This window comes from Corylus avellana, chromosome ca5, assembly GCF_901000735.1.
Source record: "Corylus avellana chromosome ca5, CavTom2PMs-1.0".
NCBI classification, from domain to species: Eukaryota; Viridiplantae; Streptophyta; class Magnoliopsida; order Fagales; family Betulaceae; genus Corylus; species Corylus avellana.
This window is the reverse complement of record NC_081545.1, coordinates 21047241-21063885: the sequence shown is the minus strand read 5'-3', so window position 1 is coordinate 21063885 and position 16645 is coordinate 21047241. Positions and strand designations below refer to the sequence as shown.

At 34.5% G+C, this 16645-nt stretch overlaps 1 protein-coding gene across 1 annotated transcript; it reads right to left on the bottom strand.

The window, feature by feature from the left end:
* Positions 1-5941: 5941 nt before the first annotated feature.
* Positions 5942-8628, bottom strand: LOC132180897 (oxygen-evolving enhancer protein 2, chloroplastic). The gene is made up of 4 exons (XM_059593884.1): positions 8259-8628; positions 7279-7511; positions 7133-7183; positions 5942-6409 (listed from the first exon to the last, which is right to left on the bottom strand). Exons 1-4 carry the CDS (start codon positions 8494-8496, stop codon positions 6149-6151), a joined length of 783 nt encoding a protein of 260 aa, XP_059449867.1. The 5' UTR covers positions 8497-8628; the 3' UTR covers positions 5942-6148.
* Positions 8629-16645: the final 8017 nt, after the last annotated feature.

The following is a 16645-nucleotide window of genomic DNA, read 5'->3' as shown; positions in this document are numbered from 1 at the left end:
ATTTTTTATTTCTTTTATATAGATGAGAATATTAAATTTTTTCTCCAAGGAATAGTTCAATCAGTTGTGTACCACGCCTCATGAAGAGGAGGTCATGAAGCCAAATATATATATATTTGGCTTCCCCCGTTAACCACTTAAAAATTAAAACCTAAAATGAAAAGACAAGTGAGAAGATTCTAGGTTCAAGTGGAGAGGGAGGTCCATCTTTCATTAGGTTATTTAAATTCGTAGGATCTTAGGGTAGAACAGGAAAAGCAAAAGCAAGCTTACACAAATAATATCGATATTTTTTATTTTTTATTTCTTTTATATAGATGAGAATATTAAATTTTGTTTCCAAGAGATAGCTCAATCAGTTGTATACCACGCCTCATGAAGAGAAAGTCATGAAGCCAAATATATATATATATATATATATATATATAGCTTCCCCGTTAACTACTTAAAAATTAAAACCTAAAATGAAAAGACAAGTGAGAAGATTCTAGGTCCAAGTGGAGAGGGAGGTCCATCTTTCATTAGGTTATTTAAATTCGTAAGATATTAGGGTAGAATAGGAAAAGCAAAAGAAAGCTTATACAAAGAATATTGATATTTTTTTATTTTTTATTTCTTTTATACAGATGAGAATAGTAAATTTTGTTCCCAAGAGATAGCTTAATCGGTTATATACCACGCCTCAAGAAGAGGAAGTCACTAGTTCGAATCTCCCGTCCCTCTTCTATTGTGTGGACATATCAAAAAAAAAAAAAGAAAAAAAAAAAGAAAGAATATTAAATTTTAGTTTGAGTGTTAAGTGGAGTAATGCGGCATGTAATTAAAAGCATGACAAATTATGCAAAGCAAATGCAGCATGCGACTTGTAGGGTTTTGAGATACTTCCCAGAACCTTAACGTGCAAATCATGTTAACTTTTCATTTTTAATATTTTTTTGAACTTCGGTCACTTTTGTAATATCATCTTCAATAGTTAAAAAACTCTCAATATAGTGTTACCAAAATTTTAATTTTTTCCAATGTCACGATTCTGTTAGGATATTTTGTTAAATGCTAACATAAGGGTGTATAATTTCCAAAATATCCTCATTTAAAAAAAAAAAAAAAAAGAAAAAGAAAAAGAATGGCTTGTCATGGGTCACTTTCTTTAAAAAAAAAAAATATATATATATATATAAAAAAAAAAGATAAATTTAAAATTTTATAAAATTTTCAGCAGTTTAGCCCTTTTTTTTTTTTTTTTCGGTCTGATTTAACTCTAAACCCAAACCCTAATGGAGGGAATACATACCACCCCAATACAACATATACATGTTTAGAATACAATACAATACAAGCTTTTAGAATATCACACACACACACACACACATATATATATATATATATATATATATATGCGTGTGTGTGTTGTTGTTGATTGTAAAATGCACATTTGGGTTTCATATATGGATCGTAGGTTGAGGACTACATCACTGGTTATGGGCTTCAAAAAAATTAGAGGGCAATTTTGACACGAAAAATGATCATCCTAATATGAGCCAAACTTACCACACAAAATATGAATGAAAGCCCGAATAAAGATACATGCAAATCAAATAAAAATATATCTTATAAATCAAACCAAAGGTGCACTTGGCATGCAGTCAACGAATACTGACATGCTGATAAAAGTTGACTTGGCTTGGACTCATAGTATGATTCTTTATATTTCTCTTAATGTTGTTATTATAATGATATTCTTCTTCTAAACTTACTTTTTTCCTTTTGTTGGAGGGCAGAAAAAAAAAAAAAGAAAAAAAAAAAAAGAGAAGTAAATCTGAGGAGAAAGCAAAAGCAAGCTTAGACTTATCATTCTACACAAAGAATCGAATCCTAGATTAATGAACAATATTTTATTTCAGATCAATATTTGACATGGTCCATGAAAAATATATATGTTTCTTTCCCTTTACTTTAATTTTCTTTGTTTGATATGTGTTAATCGTTATAGACAGAAAGTCATATTTTCTTCCCTCACAATAAACAAAGTTGGCTAATTTTCATTGGTGTTTACCCTTTCGTATGATCATTACTCATGTGGTATTGATTTCGGAAGAGATGGGGTTTTATTTATATTATTTCTGGTGCTTAATTTCTAATCCTGTTATTAGTTATATATTCCATTAGTAAAAAGCTTTAATTCATTAATTAATTGTTTTTCTAATTTGAATTCAAGCCGTTCCTTGCATTGAACGGCTTAGAAAAAGCCACTTATTAAAAACAAGACATTTTACTGATAAAAATCAGAATCAACCTCTGTTAAGATTTAACGGTTAATTGACAGTGTCATATTAATAAAGTGGGATAAAAGTGTAGTGGATGACATTGCTCTTTAATTACTGAGGCCTTGTTTGTTAAACAACATCAACTTTATAAGGCACTGTTTATAATAAAAAAGAAAATAATGATTGGTATAGAAAAGTAAAAACATAGTATTGAAAAGTGAAAAAATTTTGTTATGTAGTGATTTTTTTATTTGAATAGTAGTAAAAAGCAAATGATGTAATATAAAAAATTAATGATGTGATATAAAAGTGAGAATGTTTTGATGTTAATTTTTTTGAAAAAAAATGAAGTGAATAATGAGTGAGAGTGTAGTGTTGTTTAACAAACGCTACCTTAGTAAGGCTAGAAGCCACTGATTATTATTCCAAAATGCTGATCTGGCAGAGTTTCAACCAACTGTTGAATCAACTCTTGTTAAAAAATTCAAAGGATTAGTTAGGACCGTCATAAGAGCATTTGTGAGATAGCTATGAGATAAAAAATGTGGTGTATAACATTACTCCTATTATATAATTTAACATTTATCATGTAATTGATTGTTCTTTAATTGTATAATTTATCCAAGTTAATTCCAAGAGGCAAATATGTTGCAGATGTTCATTGCAGGTTTTGTGGAGCTTCTATTGCTATGTGGAACTGAAATTATGAACTTATAGTTTTCCCTTTCTCTCTATATAGTCCATACCATATTTTCTAATTAACTTAAATTTTTGGGTTAACCAGTACTTTAACATGGTATTATAAAAAAAAAAAAAAAATCACGAGTTCGATCTCTATCTTTTGTAATTTACTTTCTTTGGGCATTGTTTATTGAAGAAAATTTTTAACTCACATGTAAAAGGGAGTGTTATATATAATATTAATTAAATAATTAAATTTATCATCTCCTATTAACTTAATTTTTTGCTATAATTGCGATTTAACAAAAAATGGTTCTGTACTTAATTAATTTGCACGTACGGTGCCCTTTTTCTTTCCTCTTCGGGGTTGCAATTTTCTCATACTCAGCTTTTGAGTCCTCAGTCGAGCAGAAAAAACAATATGCTTTGGTTGTAAATTAATAACCAATCATGCATTTCAAAAGAAAAAAAAATGGGGTAATGCTTTCATTACATAAATAAAATTATTCTGCAGACTTTAGTTTTTTCATTTTTGGATGGACAAGTAGTACAAAGAGGGAGACCGTCATAATGTCCGTCATTTTTTGATGGACATTAAATTTGCATTGAGTACATTCTAGGGCCACATCATCAAAATCACCGTTACAACCATCACATTTGGGCGAGTCTTTAGTCTTATGGACAAAAGTGAGAGATTGCTCATGATATTCACTTTTGTAAGTGCTTCCAATTGTGATGCATGGATAATTCCCAAGAACACATTCGGGATGAGCGGGAAAGTTGCATTCTACACAATAATAGATCAAATGCTTTTGGTCTCTTTCTTCTTCGCAAATTAAACAATATTGTTCTCTAAAATCGTCTTTAACAGCATAGGTGAGCTTGACAAGATGTATATCATATTTATGCTTCACTACTAGTAGAAGATTTGCACATCTAATTCCTAATATGAAATCGCAACTGATGCATAGGAATACATACTTCTCGTTGTCCTCTGGACAAGCTTTGCATTTTCTCATCTTTGAATCTAGAGAAAGGTAAAAGAGATGCTTATGACCTTCATGTTTGAGCGTTTTCGGAATTGTACCGCATTGAATGTCAAAGAATGCAAAGCAAGCTAAATTTAGGACAATTGTAGGTGAAGCCACAATGATGACGAGAACAAATATCACAAAAGAACACACCACTCTTGGTAAGTGCCCGTCGGAGGAGTGTGAGCATGTAAAAGTCACTAAGTGGGTGTTGCTCAATCCTTGTGGGAAGTTTAGTACATTGAGTGTGGATAAAGAAGTTGCATTGCACACAACTGTAGAAAGGGGCTGAAATTATTAATTCCATACACCCCTCACAAAGCTTACCTTCCTTGACCTCATCATCATAAAGGATTAACTCATGTTGATGGCTAAAATGTTTGATCTCCCTAGCGTGCCTCTATTTGATTGAAGGCCTTACTCAAATGAGTTGCAGACACCGACTCACTAGTTGTAAGCAAATTCTTGTAAATACCCATCAAATATGTTAGGCATTTTGCGTGAAAAATATATCTACATTGTTGACAACAGTAAGTTGCATAATCTTTATTGACTTTGTTACTGCAGATTCCACAGAACATGTCGTCGTTCTTATTGATTTCATGAAGAGAATATAGGAGGTTGAGGAAGTGATTATATATGAGGAGATCTCTCTCTCACACACACTCTGTATCTCTTACAAGTACTTAAAGCACATAACCGATGGAAAGGGAGAGAAAGAGGTAATTAAGTGATGAGAATTGAGATAACTGCGATGAAGATGAAAGGGGGTACCTACCGTTAGGCATTAATATTTATTTATTATATTTGCTACAACCCTAGTGGGTCCGAGCTGTTTGGTATTATTCTATTTTCAGGAGACAATTTAGTGAGATTGATTGATGAATAATAAATTGGTAAAAGGTGTAGGAGGAGGCAATGAAATTGAAAAAAGTTGGACCCACACACACCGAAGAAAGAAAAGAAAGATATATATATATATATATATATATATATATATATATATATATTTTGTTGTAATTAATAAATCGAAGCAAAGAGACAAGCAAAGGTTGGCTTGGCTTGGGTTGCATTCATCGAATATATGATATGTTATGAGTAATTCTAATCTTATGAGTAATTCTATAAATTTCTCTTGTGTCACTTTAAAAATAAACTAATTTCTAAAATTAACATTTGATCAAAATTATTGTTAGGGGTGGCTATCAATTTTGGGGGTGGATCGGTGGTGGCTCAGTCACCCTTAGAATTACCCCTAATTTTGTTTTTAATATATATTTTTTTTGTTTTTTAATTATATTTTTTTTCTACTTTTTCATTAATTTTCTCAATCACCATCTAAACATAATCTCAATTTTTTTTCACCTCGATATTCACAATCAAAAAAGAAGAAGAAGTTATATTTAGTATAAAAAAAAACTATACTCTCAAACGAGCCTTAAGTTAGTGCTAAGTCTAATTAATCTATCAGATAATAGCTAGAGAAGTATGAAACTCTTCCCCATAATTATAGTTGCAGGTGGCAAAAGAGTGTTTGGTACCAAAGTTGCAGTTAATTACCATCTTCAGCTCAAGACCATGAAGATGAAGAAATGCTACAATAGTTAATAAAAGGGAATTAATCACTCACACTTATCACATCTTTTTAATGTGGAATTCAAGCCTTTTTTACACTCACAAGTGTATACTCAATAGTCTTCCCCTCACGTGTGTCCATTCACATTGCTACATTTCAATAGTCTTCCCCTCACGTGTGTCTATCCACATTGCTACATTCCTCCTCGAACAGAAGCTTTTTATCACTTATGTGCTATGTAAGTTTTTTCACGCCATGCACTTTTGTTTCTACTCCAAAGACTCTCATTTGTGCCCTTGCCATGAACCTTTCTACATTTACGAGTCTACGCTCAACACAATCGAAGGGGTTTATGTTTGAAAAAAAAAAACAGAAGAAAAGTCAGCGAGAGAGAGAGGGAGATGGTTTGAAATTCATTAAAAGATGGTTCTTGATCTGCAGTCAAATATTGAAATATATATCCACAAGCTTTCTCCAACCAACTCCCTCAAATAACCTGCTCTGAATCTTTGGAAAAAAAAAAGGGCTAGAAAACTTAAAACAAACACCATAATCTTAAGGTGATATACATATACAAACCCTCATTTAAAGTTGGCTTAGGCAACACTGAAAGAACTAGCAGCGCTCTCCACAAACTTTCTTGCTCCCTTAAACCACCTCTTGTCTCCTGCTTGGGCTTTGCAAATATAAAGCTTGCCATCTTTAACAGAGGCTGTAATTAGTTGGTGCTTGCCACCTTCATCTCCATCAGCAGTCCTTGTCAGCACAGACACGAAGTAATACTGTTTCCCACCCACCACAGGCTTTCCACTCTCCAATATGTTTGCAGTTGCCACTGCGTCAGGGTCAAACCCACCCTGACCAATCCCATTTCACATTTCGTTAGGATAATGGTTTTTGTAAGGAAAAAAAAAAAAGAAAAAGTTACTTGGGGAAGATATCTAAATATGAGAAATGCTATTTATGGCATGTTTTGGTGTGTGTTTAAAGGGTTTAAAAGTACGTTTAACACTCAAAAAGTCCGTTTGAAGAAAAAAGTATCTATTTGGTAAAAAAATTTAAAACCGCTTTTAAGGGTTTAAAAATCTAAAAAATTGTCAAAAATTTTGACAAAAGCTTCATTTTGAAGTTTTTGCCAAAAAAAAACGTCTTTTGACTTAAAAGCTCTATTTTTCAAATACAATTCTAAAGAGGCTCTTAGTAGTCTGTTATACCACTGTCATACGAGTAAGATGACGTGCTAGTGAAAATCAACCATTGATTTTTTTCCTTTTACAAACCCTTATTGATCCAAATACAGATTTTCATTGTCATGTCATCTCAGTTGTATGATATTGGTATAGCAGTCTACTACATAACATTACTAAAAAATATATAAGAATTGTTAGCTATTTAGTAGACTATTGTGCGACTACCATACAACTGCCAAAAATCAGCTCCAGAATTAGTACTTATAAAAAAAATAAAAATGAAGTACTGATTTTTAGTGTTACGTTATTCCAGTTGTATGAAAGCATATAAAAGTCTATTAAATAGCTGTGTTAAACAAGCAACCGTAAAATGCTTAGTTATGGCAGTACCTCAGAAGCAGTTTTGCCAGCGTAGGTTTGTTTCCCGAGCAAAAAGTCCACCTACAAGGCTCCAGAGAAGAGCTTATTTGTTAGGTAACATTTCTTGCCAACATCTCTGCAAAAATGCTGAAGTTTAAAGGAAAGAAAAGTTGTACCTGGGAGAGGAACTCCTCAGGAGAACCATAATCGGTGATTGATTTCTTGTCAGTGGGGATGATTATGACTGAGACGTTGCTGTTGGAGTCGAAGTTGTCTTCATACCTGAGAACCTGCCCTGGGAATTCTCTTTCTTTGCTGGGGTTCCACTTTGCCGGGATCGACAGCTTGAATCCATCTCCATCATATGGCAAGAAGTCTGTGTTTGATTTTGGCTTTCCGAATACATTGGCTGCAATTAACCATGAATATATGTTAGTTGTTGCAGACAGTTTGATCTCTTTCATTCTTCAAAAAATGAAATTAGTAATTCAATGATTGAATTTATTCTCTTTTCTATCCGCTTAAACTTTTGGGATCGAATCTTGATTCTCACAATTTATTTCTCATTTCAATTAAATATTTTACGTGTTAAGCCAAATTTAGTGTAGAAAAGTTTGAGGAGTAATACTTGTTAAACTATCGGTTATCCTAAAAGCTTAAGGTTATAAGAAGAAATAAATTTAATCACTTAATCATTGCTTTAACATCCTCCTCACATGTGGGCTCAAAATTTCTTTTTAATAATTAAGGCTTAATACGTGAAATATTTAATTTAAATAGGATGAATTGAAAAAATCAAGGTTCGATTCAGGACCTTTTTGGTTCGGATTAAACTATTAAATTTAATTACTTAATCATTACTTTAACAATATTACAAGAATGATTAGAGTTCTTCTTGAGTCCTCCAAAATGTGATATTGTTTTTAAAATCACCGGTAAATCAAAATTTAGTAATCATGGTCTCAAATTTAATATCTTATTTCAAACACTCCTCCTAGCAGCTTCTATCATTTGGGGTGGGGGAGAAAAGCAAGGGGGGAAGAAAATAAATACCATTGGCAATAAATTGCTTTTTGATATATATATATATATATATATATATATATGCTTTATGGGTAGACAGAAAGCATAGATTAAAGAAAGAAAGAAAAATTACCAGCTTCACCGTAGGCTGCATCAGCAGGTGAAACCTTGGAGCCAATGGCTGCAGCACCAATGAGCACAGTCAGAGCCAACCGGCGAGAGACGGCGTTGGCACCATCTTCATGGACTTCCTGCTTCTGTGCCCGGCAGACTAGTTGGGCGGTCTTGATGTTGGCCACCTGGCGCTGTGATGAGGATCTAGTGGCTGTGGTGAGTGCATGGTGGTGCAAGAAACATGCAGTGGAGGCCATTTTTCCCTCGCTCACTCTTGCAAATTCTTGGTGAATTAGCAGTAGTATAGAATGTAGGGTTGTGTGGTGGGTGATGTGATGAGCTAGCTGGGGAAATGGATTAGATCAATGTCGGTTTGTTATGTGTGAATGAAAATGGCTGCTTATGGATATTGGATTGGGGAAGTGGATGATGAGAAGATTGGATTTTTGATCTTGGATAAGGTTGTACAGGCTTTAATTGGTGCCACCTGGCTCCTACGTGGCTCCCATTTCAGGTACCCCTGCATGATTAAAACCATTGCAAAATTGCACTGTTGTGGGACCGGCCAGTAACACTCTAAAGGCTGAACACGTCCATGTTAAGGCTTCTAATTGTTGAGGCGATACACAAACTCGACACAAATTTAATGGTAAAATTATATATTCTTATACTCATACTTCGACACGATCTAAACCCAACAAGAACTTAACACAAAATTAGCATGTTAAAAGTTAAAATGTTTAACTGGTTTAATTAAATTGGTCGAATTATGGTTTACCTATATTGTCTTATATCTATATCTCGACACGATTTAAACACCACAAATTACCAGTTCAGTTGAAGTATTACTATTAAGATCAATGAAATTTAACTACAACCTCAGCGCTTAGATAAATCCCAGCATAGAAGATTGTTTGGGTAACTTTGAACGGCAAACCAGGTTCTAAAACAAGGACACGACTCCAAGGGATTGTACTAGACAAAAATTTGCTACAAACTGGTTTGTAACTAATTCATACAAACTCATCTAATAAACTGACATATGTCATATTACTATTAAAGAAACATGTACTTTTCACATGTTAAGGGACACATGTCATTTTATTAGATGAGTTTATATGACTTAGCTACAAACTAATTTGTAGAAAATTTTTGTCTGTACCATAGTTGATGCTTTTGTAGTTTTATATATATTTGTTAATTATTTCCGAAACGGAAAGGAATAATAGTTATCTTTTTTATTTTTTTTTTTGAAATAAACTTACTAAATTCTCATTCCAGAAAAATCAAAGTAAGGGGATTTGTAGTCCCTCTCAATAATATCACATATATAGCTGGGGGTATCACCCACCCAAGTCCTATCTATGAAAGCGTTAGCTGCCAATTTTGCCAACGTATGAGTTGGCATGTTCGTTGTACGCTTCACATGTTGACACCTCCGGCTTGGTATAGTCTGTAACACCATCCTTATATCCTCAATTATGTGTCAAAAGTTACTCCAATTCCTCTCAGATGAATTTACTCCTTGCACAATAGCCTGCGCATCTCCTTCTAAGATAATACACGACAGACCCAATTCCTTGCAAAACTTCACTGCATGCAAAGAAGCCAAAGCTTCACATGGAGTTGATCAATACATCCACTTCGTGAGACTGTGCGAGCCGCAACAAACTTACCATCCGAATCACGTACCACCATTCCCATCCCAAATCTATCCATAGACCGATCCATCCCCACATCCTAGTAAAGAAAGAAAGTGGAAATATATAAAGGAGTTTGTATTTTTCGGTGATAAAAAAAAAAAAAAAAAAAAGTGACGATGCTTATTTGTTTGTATATTATTCTATATCTATTTATCATGTGCAAGGTAAAATATCATAGTCTAATACAGTCATATATCGATCAGTGCATGTAATGTAAGAGATTCTCATGATATCAGTAAATAATAGGACTCAATAAGGCAACATGTAACGACTCAGAAAAAAATGCTAGCTACATTTGCGCTATCACTCCAAAAAGACTAGTTAATTTTGAGTTTTTTTAATATTTATTATAAAGCTCAGTTTCATCTAATAATTATGCAATGTGGGACTTAGCACTCATGACTATTTCTTTGATGTCCTTGTAATATCCAGATAAAAACAACCATTTTTATTAAAAGATTAATGACTCATTACGAAAACGGTTAATGATTTCCTAAAACATAGTTTTAAAACAAAAGGGCCGCCCATACATACGCACCTGTCTTCAGTGAGGATGTACTCCCAGGGGACCACCCGTACGTACACACCTGTCTTTAGTGAGGACGTACGCCCAAGGGACCACCCGTACGTACACTGACCAGTCTTTGACCCAGTGGGCAATACCCCATAACGTATGCTTGAACCTTTTTACTCAACGTGTAATAGTACCCGTACGTACACCCAATAGTACTTGTATGTATGCTGACACCCTGAAAAGAAATTTTAACCCATTCTCCACATTTTCAGAGCATGGCATGCCTCCACCCCTATAAGAACCCCTCCCTTCGACCCTCAACAAACCCTAAACCCAAAAAACCCTAACCCTAGTGTGAGAGGTGATTAGAGAAGAAGGAGGAAGAAAGTTTGGTGTTCTCGCCACCTTCTAAAGTAATCTTCTTACCATTCCATGGTCTTTTACTGTCACTATGATGTTGCATGTTTAAAAAGATGTTTTGGTAAAGCCCTCACACCCATTTCTTTACAAGAGCCAAGTATATTTTGAAAGAGTTTTAAACCCTTCTTTTATTGCTTTGAGTTGTATGATGGCATGATGTTTACCGTGCATGTGTCTGCTTAATAGCTTAGAAAGAGATATAGTAGCTGATAGATTTCATAGAAGCCCCAAAACACAGTTTGGAGTTGTTGGCCAAAATACCTAACTAACTGGCTGAACGTACGCTCTCGAGACCATACGCACGACCAGGGAGCCAGGCGTCTGCCCTTAGTTCCACTTGTGAAATATTAGGTCCAGCAATCCTTTTTGTTAGATAGGACTTAGTACCATACTTGTAGAAGTCCTCTAGTACCGCATATAATGATGTGTCGTATTTCATTATATTAGGGTTTTGTGATGTCGGAGAAATCGAGCAAGTGAACGAGTTAAGTAAATACTTATGAACACTTTTCTTAAAAATGTGTGATATGTCAGCTGTCTACTTTTTGTAATAACTTGGTAACTGCATTAATAACTTGTTGATAAGATGCATTACATGACATGGTACATGTATATGGGGTATAATGACCATGGGCTTACTATATAGACTTGATTTTATGGTCAAAGGTGTGCGTTGTTATATGGGCCTAAATCCAATGGTTGTTTCATGTCCGGCGATGCCTTAATGGGTGGTCACTACAGGACATATATCATTAGTAGTGTGGGCCACCCGAGGTTGAACTCAGTCGGGTTGCTAGTGTTATGGATGGTAGCGTACAATGGTCGGGACACCAGCATTGTATTACAAGTCCTTCGGGACAACGCCAACCCTGCTGAGAAGATGTAATATCTCGGGTAGACCATATATGATAGTTATGACCTATAAAGCATTAGTTTTCTGCATTAAAACACTTAAGCAATTGCCGCTAGGTGTACACCAGCGTTTATCAAACCAAAAGATATTTTCAAGATGTATTAATAGAGACAACACCTCTTTTCAATGTTTATCAAAACTGCACATTTATTTTCGCTTAATAATAATGAGCTCATGTCATACCAATTTGTAAGATTTATTTACTAAGTCATTAGACTTACGCAGTTATTACTCTTATAGGAAACTTGTTTCTAGAACCCAAGAGTGGTACGACTATCACTATAAACTTTGCTATAAGACCTCCACGATGTTATTAGGTTTGCTTATTGTTATTATTATTAGTTGCTCCATGTCTTAAATCTTGAGGATTGTACTTGCCCTGTAATGATTTATAGATTTCTCAGATGTATTTCACATTCCTATGCATTTACTCTAGAAATGGCTTAGAAGGGCGATTTCCCATTTACCCACCAGTTGGTTAAGTTGGGGTAATTGCCAGTAACCCTGCTAGGCTGGCCAATGCTAGTTTTGGGGAGTTATAATCCCACATTGCCTGGGTATGAAAAAGATGATGTGTTTATATGGAATACGTTCTCTTTAAATGGTCTTAAATGGTATGAGATCTTTTGGGACAAACCCAATAATAAAATTGTGTAAGCTCAGGCCCAAAGCGAAAAATATCATATTACATGGAGCGGGTGTTACAGTTGTAACGATCTAGGAAAAAACGCTAGTTATATTTGTGCTATCACCCCAAAAAGACTAGTTAATTTGGATCTTTCCTAAAATTCAATATATTTTTCAGTTTCACTTAGTAACTAGGCAATGTGGGACTTATCATTCATGACTATCTCTTATAAATTACTCACTCTATGTGGGTTACTCATCTCTTTCCAATATGAGACTCGGGTGTTACATAGGGGTGTCAAAAAATACCAGGAAACCGGGGAAACGGTTTTGAAACCGGTTGGAAAAAGTCGGTAACCTGGTACCCTAGTTCCGGTTCCGGTTTTTGGCACTCGGTTATAACCGGGTAACCGGGTGCATATATATATATATATATATATATGTTTTTTCGCTTTTATTTTTACTTTAGGTTTAGGGTTCACATCTTCTTCACTCTTCACTTCCGCCTCTCTTTCTCTTTCTTTCACTCGTCTTCTAGAGTCCACTACCCAATCTTCTTCTTGTACTTTTGCACCTTATAAAAACAAGAAACCCCACTTTTTATCCTCCTTTATTAATATTAGAACCAGATCTCGGATTGCAGGCTTTCAAGAAGAAAAAGAATGAGTTACTACAACCAACAACAGCTCCATGTCGGTGTTCCTCCCCCGCAAGGTCACCCCTCCGATCAAATCTTTGTAAATTCTGCATTTGTGTCGATATGGATTGGTGGGTTTTGTGTGTTTTTTATTTTGTTTGTTAGATCTGACTTTGATTGGGATCTTTGCTTCTTTGTGGGTTTTATGCGAACAGGTTATTTGCCAGACGGATATCCCAAGGACGTATATCCGCCATCGGGATATCCCGCGCAGGGATATCTACCGACGGGATACCCTCAGCAGGGGTATCCTCCGGCTTACGCCATAAAATAAGCCCAAAATACAAATTTTTTTAAAAATTGGTTACTCGGTCCGGATAACTGGATACCAACCGGAACTGGCCGGTTATTGTATAACCGGTTAACCAGGAATCGGTTACCCGGTTCCGGTTTTCCAAAATTAATAACCTGGGTACTCCGGTTTCAATTCCTGGTTTTGGCCAATAATCGGGAACTGGAACCGGGTTGACACCTCTAGTGTTACACGATATATCCTAAGGATTTTGACATGCTCGGTAAACTCAAGGTGATAATGCAAAGAACATCTTGAGTTTGGAAATAAGAGCACAGAAGTGACCACAAGGGTGTGTTTTAGTGAATATGTGGGCAAATTATTTGTTGAAGCAACTAGACATAGGTGAAGAGTGCCCTATTGTAGATGATGTCATACGAAATGGTAATCAATCTCAATATGTTAGTACGCTCATGAAAGACATCATTGTGGGTTATCTGTTTAGCATTTCGATTGTCATAGTAGATGAGTGGACTATTGGCTTGAGTGACGCCCATGTCTTGTAAGAGCCAATGTAGCCAAACAAGTTTAGACGTGGTGTCAACCAAGAGCACAATATTCGATATCAGTGTTTGATCTATCAACCTCGAACTATTTCTTGTTGTGCTAGAAATCAAGAAATAGTTGTCAATGGTAGAACGATAGTAGATGGGATGTTCAATCTGCATTAGAATAAACCTATAAATCCAATCAGGATGAGAGGGTAAGTGAGTGCCATGAAAAAGTGTCTCCACATATTTGAGGATTTGAAGAACTACTTAATGAATATAGCATGGTTATTGTTAGAATATATTTCCAACATTAAAATTATTCTAGATTCATTGTGTGATTGAATGTTAGAATGGCAGGAGAATATATGATATCGTAGGATACTTATCTTTTATAGGATCGCTTGTACTCACATTTGATGGTAATTAAATCTGATTGATTTGATTATCATACTTAGCTATACTAATTTTTTTATAAATATGAGTGTTTTGCATTGTAAAAGTATAAAGTGAATAAAAGCAAAATGTAGCATTAGGGCTTTATCATTAGGGCATCATACACCGAACTAAGTAAAATCTCGTCTTTTTTTTAAAAAAAAAATTTTAATTTTAATTTTTTTTTTTAATTTTTTATTATTTTTATTTATCATGGATTGCAGTGTTTGTTTTGTTCCTTATCTTTTATTTCACATTTTTTTTTCAATTACAGTCACAAAACCCCATTTGTTTTTGTTCTTGTTGATTTTATGTTTGTTAAGACCAAAAAAAAAAAAAAATTGCTCTTGTCTGGTTTGAGAGCAAGACTCTGAACTTGCTTCATCATTGTAGATCAACAACAGAACCAACACCACTTTTGGCAGCTGTCTGCCACCTTATATGACCTTATTTCGGCCATTACCAGTCATCTTGCAAACTTCCAGCAGCTGTTATAACGCCCCTGCTCAATTAACTAATAGTAGTTAACTCAGAGCGCCTTTCAAGACTCATTCACTAAATAAATAAGTCCTAAGGGATCTAACTAACAATCACAACAGAAGAATTCTCAACTTAAATTAAGATAGCACATTTAAATAAATCAATTATTCAATAATTATCCAGAGCAAGAACTAAATCTTCCAAATGAATTAACTTAAAGTCAAAATGGTACAGTCTCAAATATCCTCAAAGCATTAACATTGAAAGAAAACTTCAATCATGGATATAGTCTCAAAAACATCACTATCAATATCCGATCTTAACAATATACAGATAAATAACATAGATCAACTCACATCGAGCATCCTCGTCACTACGCTCCCACATATCATGTAGCCACTCGGCATCTAGAACCCCAAAGAGGATCCGAACTATATCCTCCACAACTACAAATCGTCTCCACGACATCGTCATCTAGCTGTTGACTATCTCTGAAACATAATTGTGTTCCATGAGTGGAAAAATGTCAAGTGTAAGTCCACAACTTAGTGAAATAAAATCACATGAAAACAATTATATAATTTGTGAACTCATAGTTTAGTGAAAATGTTTCTTTCACATTAAAATATATCATCGTGTAAGGCAGTTGATATCAGTAAGAGAGTATGCAATGCAATATAGATATATAAATACATAATAATTATGATCATACCATCATAATTCAACTATATATGGTCTATTCGGGCCCTTACCCCTTCTCAATAGAATTTGTGTGTTCTCGAAAAAGCCTCTAGTACAACACTGATGCCCCGGTATGCACAAACTAGTGGTCATCATCACACAGCCCAACTGGGTTTGACCCTGGGTGGCCCACACAACTAACAATGTTGTATGTTGTGACCACCATGTGTACATGGTTGCACGTGGTCACTCAGCTAGCCTCTTGGATATAATGACAAATCATAACTAAATTAGACCATAGGGTCTTGCCCATATACTCGTAGCCTATGACACAAAGCCATGTCTACTATGGTCAACATTCTTGGTGTGTTGAGTAATCACATTTTACATTGTGAGAAAGCATTTCACAAGGAGTCCAAGTCATTATCTTAAAAATGAATAAGAAATTTCCCCCTAAGTTAGATTTCATAGATTAAATTATTCTCTGTTTCTGGCCCAAGCATTTTTATTGGCATACCGACATAATGTACATGTGATAAGGCTTTCACAAGTACAAGAATAATAATAATAAAATCAATGACTCAAGGATAAAGAGGTAGAGAATTAAGTAACAATGTATTTGGCCTTAATTTTGGTATGGGAGATTTTATGGAGGAATCAAAAGTCAATATTAAATAAGTCAAAGAGATTAAGTGTTTTAATAAAAAAATATAAACTAGAGTGCAATTACAATTCTTTAGTTGAATCAATTGTAATTGAATAATGACATGAGAAAGTCAGGACTACTTGGAGCTAGTTTTATTTTTTCCTTCAAGTCCCTCACCAAGTTGATGTAATTTAACGTAGTTAGACTTTCTTATTTACTTGACTGCTTGTTTTAATTTAGCGCTCTCACAACAGAGGAACGACACTCACAGGAGAGGAGCCAAGAAGAAATAAAGTATCTATAATGGCACTCACAGGAGCGGAACAAGGAAATGAATAGCTTAAACCTTGACTTTGAGGAGTGATGTTAGAATATTTTATATTCTATGTTATTATGTTTCAGTTTTAGGTTTATTACCCTTATAGGATTTCTTGGTCACCACTCCTAAGTTCTCTATTTATAGAGACTATTGTAATATTATTTATGACAATTCAATATACAATATGTGAT

What these genes read in the sequence shown, in the direction of transcription:
- LOC132180897 (XM_059593884.1), bottom strand. Translation starts at nt 8,496, where the DNA reads ATGGCCTCCACTGCATGTTTCTTGCACCACCATGCACTCACCACAGCC. An exon ending in TGCAGCCTACGGTGAAGCTG is followed by an intron (nt 7,512 to 8,258) that starts GTAATTTTTCTT and finishes GGTTAATTGCAG; the next exon opens with CCAATGTATTCGGAAAGCCA. An exon ending in CTGAGGAGTTCCTCTCCCAG is followed by an intron (nt 7,184 to 7,278) that starts GTACAACTTTTC and finishes GGAGCCTTGTAG; the next exon opens with GTGGACTTTTTGCTCGGGAA.